General features: G+C 36.2%; 1 protein-coding gene and 1 pseudogene across 1 annotated transcript; both read right to left on the reverse strand.

Moving 5' to 3' along the window:
• Positions 1 to 25: 25 nt before the first annotated feature.
• On the reverse strand, positions 26 to 1,708 carry LOC120004451 (annotated as a pseudogene).
• Positions 1,709 to 4,032: 2,324 nt separating this feature from the next.
• LOC120004384 (probable glutathione S-transferase) lies at positions 4,033 to 5,215 on the reverse strand. The gene is made up of 2 exons (XM_038853727.1): positions 4,848 to 5,215; positions 4,033 to 4,496 (listed from the first exon to the last, which is right to left on the reverse strand). The coding sequence occupies exons 1-2, from the start codon at positions 5,163 to 5,165 to the stop codon at positions 4,152 to 4,154; spliced, it is 663 nt and encodes a 220-aa protein (XP_038709655.1). The 5' UTR covers positions 5,166 to 5,215; the 3' UTR covers positions 4,033 to 4,151.
• Positions 5,216 to 6,062: the final 847 nt, after the last annotated feature.

Here is a 6,062-nt window from a genome sequence, read left to right on the forward strand (position 1 = left end):
CCAGAGTACATCGAAATCGAACATCCTACTCAATGCCCATCTTCATCCTAAACATAACAGCAAAGTCGTAGACATCCTTCTCATTGCAAAGGGACTTGGACACAGTCTCCTTCTGCATGCACCTCTTGGCCCATGAACCAAGCTTGGGCAACCTACTCTCTATACTGAAATTGCCAAAGGTCTCATAGGTGTAAAACCATGGAAGGAGACCAAAGCAATATCAACAAACCCAAATTTGTTGCCTCCAAAGTATGGCTTATCACCAAGCTCATCCTCCAAGACCTTCAGGATTCCTATGAACTCCTCCTTGGCTGCCTCCAGCTCTTCTCCTTTTGTGGTCAATATCTTCCTCACAACATCAATCATCTGCCATTTCATAAATCAATACGTAAATTTTTAGAAGTCTAGTCACTACAAGAGATTACATTCGCTCTAGGAATGGCAATCATGTTGACAAGGTAGTTTGAAATCAATAAATGGCTACCCACAGTAGATGCCAAAAAGTTTGATTCATAATCACCACTACAAACAGTGGAGTCTTTAACGACGCTTTAGTTAATAACAAAAAAACGTCGTAAAAGGTATTTTACAGTACTTTTGAAATGCTGAACAAGCGTCGTCAATACATATGTCGATAAAAATATCGCGACATTTTAAAGTAGACATTGGTAAGTTAAACATTTACGACGCATTTGAGATCACCGTAAAACAGTTAATAAGCGTTGGCATGTCACAAATATATTTGTTATATTTAAATTTAAAATTTTCAAAATATTTTCTTTCACTCGTTAGTGTCTAAATTTTTTTAACAAAAAATATGAATTAACCCATTTATGAAGTAAACCATTTAGTAATTAGGAGAGTTATTTTAGTTATTTCTTTTCCTTGTTAGAAGTCTATTTCATTATTAGGTTATTAGGAGTTTTAGTAGTTAATATGAATTTTAATCAAATTAGTATTTTAAATTTTATTAGGGTTTTATGGTTTTAGTATATATAGGGTGGTACCGTTTCGACAAAAGAAGAGATGATTGATAAATGAATAATATGGAATGGGCCTAACTCAGCACTGAAAAACCGACTTATCAATGTTAGGTTTGCCCACGCTTATAAAGCGCATCAGTCAATCACATCCTTCTGATGTGGGATACCCGTACCATAATAATTTTGAGATTTCTCTTAACGTTCTTGGTGGATTCCAAACTTCCTTGGTGGATTCCAAGTTATCTTGGTTTAGTTGTGAACGAGTCAATCAATCATTTCTTCCGCACCGCGTCAAATGTAACCATTTTAAAAGATATCCGGAATTAGCAATTATCTGGAATTAAAGCATCTACTGATAAATAGTTACCTTGTTGTCGATATAATCGGCCCAAAACCTAGCTTGAGCTCTCTCGTAAGGATCGGAGGGAAGCAGAGGAGACTTGTCGTTCCAGACCTCATCGATGTACTGAACAATGAGGAGAGACTCGCATATTGGCTTGCCGTTGTGGATGAGAACAGGGATCTTCTTGTGAATCGGGTTCATCTGAAGAAGAAGAGGACTTTTGTTGACCAAGTCCTGCTCCTTGTACTCGTACTTGATCCCCTTCTCCGCCAAGGCTATCCTAACCCTCATCCCGAACATACTGATATTTTTGTCTAGCAGAATCACCTGGTCTGCCATTGTTTCAGAACTTGGAAATGCAGAGGGAGAGGAAGACGAATCGCCTTTTACTTGGGAGTTGGCGAAATGAACAGCTCCAGTGTGGTGTGTACTTAAACCTAAAAGGTCCTTCTAAAACATTGTCATTGCGTTGGTCAATAATTTCCTTATTAAGCAATATATATATCTATAGATGGAAAGTACGGAAATGTCATAAAAATGTTACCAAAAATTTTAAATCTAGCCAAATATTTTGAGATTCCGCCACCTTTTTTAGTGTCAATTTTTTTTTTTTTTTTGTGGTTGGTACCAGATTCCTATATTCATCAATTTATTTATTTTTTTTAGTTTTTTCGTTGAGTTCATAAGTGTGTTGAATAACCGCCACTATTTGAAATATTTGTTTCTTTGAATGGAAAGAGTACAAATTCAATCCATAGATGCGGGGATTTTAAAGTACTAGTTTTTTTGTGGGTATCATGTGAAGACAATTTTTTTCAGTCATATCGTAACTCTAGAACGAGTTATTTTTCAAGTGTAGAATTCCTAATTTCCTTTCATAATTAGGAGAGTAAGCTTAATTATTTTCTTTTCTCATTAGAAGTCCATTTTGTATAGAATTATTAGGATTTTAAATATTTTTAATTTTATTAACATTTCCTTTCTTTTTTTTGTTTAAATAGGAGTATGAGCCTTTAGGCTAATAATCTTTTAAATAAAAAATTTCAAATTGATTTTGTTGCTCTGAAATAGGGTTTCTAGATGAAGAAGGAATAGATGCATTGAACTTGCCGTGAGTCATGAATTGGTTTTGATAACTTGGCTTCGATTCCATAAAATAGTTTAAAGAAATTCAAATTCGAATAGATCGCAAGAAGCAGAAGCAAATCTATTGATTCATTAAAAAGCAAGTTACAGAGAAAACAGTAACAGGCACCTTATAACAGGGATGACTGCAACGGTCATCTAGATTCAAAAAGAAACAATAAAATAATACAAGAGTAATGGTCACAAAACGATGTCATTAATGAAGAAAAACATAAAAAACCTAAAAGATGCCGTATCAACTCAGAATCCAAAACGGTGGGACTATTTGCACTCCCAATTTTCTCATTCACATCCCAAAATCCACAAAAAACCATAGGCTGTAAACACCCCAACGCGCCAAATTGAGACTCATTCTCTCCTTCCTCTTTTCTTCACTCTCTCTCTGTTTTGTCTCTCTCACCTCTACCTCTATGTTTTGTTGACGTTGATGGGCGACGACAATTACCACATCGATCAAGACAACATTTGTTGCGTTGAGTTCTTGGGTGTTTGGGAGCGGAGAGCTGGTTATGGATTCAAGAGAGATCTCCAAGCGGTATCTCAAGTCAAATTTTGTGGTTGATCTTGCTGCTGCACTTCCATTCCTTAGGTTTATTTTTGTTCTTTTCCATAATTTGTTATAACTGATATTATGGTTTGTGACTGGCTAATTTTCAATTCCATGGGAGCTTAGGTTCTTACTACTTCTTACTTTGTAGATTATCATCTGGTTAGTGATTTCAGCCACAAAAACTTCAAGATCTAATCATGCTAACAACTCTCTCGCTCTGATGCTAATAACACTATGTTTTTTGACAAGAAACCTATATGGGGTGTGTTCGGTTTTTTTTTGAAAAAACATCAAAATGAGGTGTGTTCAGATTAAAACATATTTTAATGGGGTTTCTTAGTTTTGGGGTGTGAATGGGAAAATAGGAAGTACAAATAATCCCCACCATCCAAAACGGAGGCGTTTTCATGGTTTCAGAGAGAAATCTCACAGAAGCTCTAGCAATGATTGCGTTGAAAAGATCATCATCTTTCAGTGACCAAAATAAGACTTTACTCAATGTTTATCTTGGGTTGTGTTGCTTATTGATTAAATACAACTTTTTTTACTTGTTCATCAACTATGCATGTGGTTCAATATAAAAGCAGAATAGAGTGAAAATAAGAAAAGACAGAATCTTTGATTCCCGCTAGAAAGGAGTGTGAATTACTAACTAAAGATTGAAGCTTCACCTCCATCTCCGTTTCGATACTACAATAAGACTGTAAAGCATGAACAATGAAATCCCTCTGCATTTCTTTATATGGTTGTAACATTGTTAGGCCAACCCCGGTAAGAAGGAAGCCAAGTTATGAGGAGATCGATTGTGTACCTCAATTTGCCTTTTCGGCATTGGCAACATGCTCCCCACACAATTCTGTATCGTGCTTGAAGCGTAAAGGTTCAACGAATTGGATGAACGTTCAACGCATGGTTTGATGTGGACGATTATAAATAAATAAACTTTTAATAGGTTAAGTTCAAATAGGTCACTGAAATATATGAGTATTTGTAATTACGTCACAGAAAGAATAATAAATTTTTATCAAGTGTCGTTTATTCCACACATAAGAAAGAACACAATAAAAGGCAAACTCCAAGAGCAGTGACAATACAAATTCCAAGCAAGAGTACATCAAAATCAAACACCCTACTCAATTCCCAACTCCTTCCTATACGTAACAACAAAGTCGTAGACAGCCTTCTCATCGGAAAGGGACTTGGACACAGTCTCCTTCTGCATGCACCTCTTGGCCCATGAAACAAGCTTGGGCAACCTACTCTCTATACTGAAATCGCCGAAGTTCTCAACGGCGTAAAACCAGGTAGAGAAGCAAACCAAAGCAATATCAGCAAAGCTAAATTTTTCGCCTCCAAAGTAGGGCTTATCACCAAGCTCATCCTCCAAGACCTTCAGGATTCCTATGAACACCTCCTTGGCTGCCTCCAGCTCTTCTCCTTTTGTGGTCAATATCTTCACTATAGCATCATATATCTGCATTTAATAAATCATTACAACAGACTGTATTTGCTCTAGGAATGGCAATTGTGTTTACACGGTAATTTGAAATCAATGAATGGTTACCCACTTCTAGAAACAACGGGTTGTTGGCTGAGATGGTGAATTTGACCATGGTAACTCTTAACGCAAACTGGAGGTCATGAATTCAAATCTCATTAGTATTTCCATTATCACAATTTATAATGGGGATTGTGTGGTCTTTCAGGTGACTCAGGGTTTACCAACCAATTATTCGGTGAGCAACTAAGTGGATTCCATGTTATAAAAAATATCTTAAGCTTATACCAAGTGAGCTATCCAATTAAATGAAATGGAAATAGTTACCTTCTGGTCGACATAATTGGCCCAAAACCTAGCATGAGCTCTCTCATAAGCATCGGAGGGAAGCAGAGGCGACTTGTCGTTGTTCCAGACCTCATCGATGTACTCAACAATGACGAGAGACTCGCAGATTGGCTTGCCATTGTGGATGAGAACAGGGATCTTCTTGTGAACAGGGTTCATCTGAAGAAGAAGAGGGCTTTTATTGACCAAATCTTGCTCCTTGTACTCGTACTTGATCCCCTTCTCGGCCAAGGCTATCCTAACCCTACTCCCGAACATACTAACATTTTCGTCTAGCAGAATCACCTGGTCCGCCATTGTTTCAGAACTTGCAAATGCAAAGCGACAGGAAGATGATCAAACGTACTCTTAATTGGGAGTTGTGGAATGAATGAACAGATCCATTGTGGTGTCTACTACTTATACCCTGAACGTTCTTCGACAGTTCTACAACATGTGTCATGGCGCTCGTCATGTTGTCCCTTTGACGGTGTCGTTTTCGTGTGGAATAGTCTCTTCCCTTTTGTTCAAGAAAGAATCCGCGACAAATAATATGGGATTAGTCAAAACACATAATAGAATAACTTAGACCAACGTCAGGCTTAAGCCCAGTCAACTTTGCCCAACCCCATGAACTTTTAACAAATTTTTTTTTTTATTTGAGTGGGGGTTAATAAAATTTTATAATAAATGCAAGATTTGGCCCTTTTTTTTTTTTTTGATAAAGAGGAAGGTACCTCAAGATTTTATTAAAATCCTCACTTATGACGGAGGAATAATATTCAAACTTGTTAATCTAATGAATGTTTGACATCTTTCCAATATAGTCACTCGGATGATAGGTGTGTTTGCTTACGTATTTGATTGTTTAATTTTAAGCTACAATTATAAAAAAAAATAATAAGAAGTATTCTTCACGTTGCATTGTAATGAATATTATAACACAAATCTCGTCTGTACAATAGGGAAATTTTTGATACATGAAGCCATGATCTAATAGATATCTAGAAATCTTATTCTATCTAATTCTACCTAATATTCTATATTGATTCTCTATAGTATCTAAATTCGAAATATATAATCTAAAAAAAAAAAAGATAAAGAAATAAGGAGAAATGGAGATATAAAAAAAAGCTATCCTGTGTTCTGGAATCAAAGAAGGATATAGAAAAGGTCTTTGCTATGTCTCTTATGTTATGAAACTTTTTTTATGGG

Source organism: Tripterygium wilfordii, chromosome 8 (genome assembly GCF_013401445.1).
Source record: "Tripterygium wilfordii isolate XIE 37 chromosome 8, ASM1340144v1, whole genome shotgun sequence".
NCBI lineage: Eukaryota > Viridiplantae > Streptophyta > Magnoliopsida > Celastrales > Celastraceae > Tripterygium > Tripterygium wilfordii.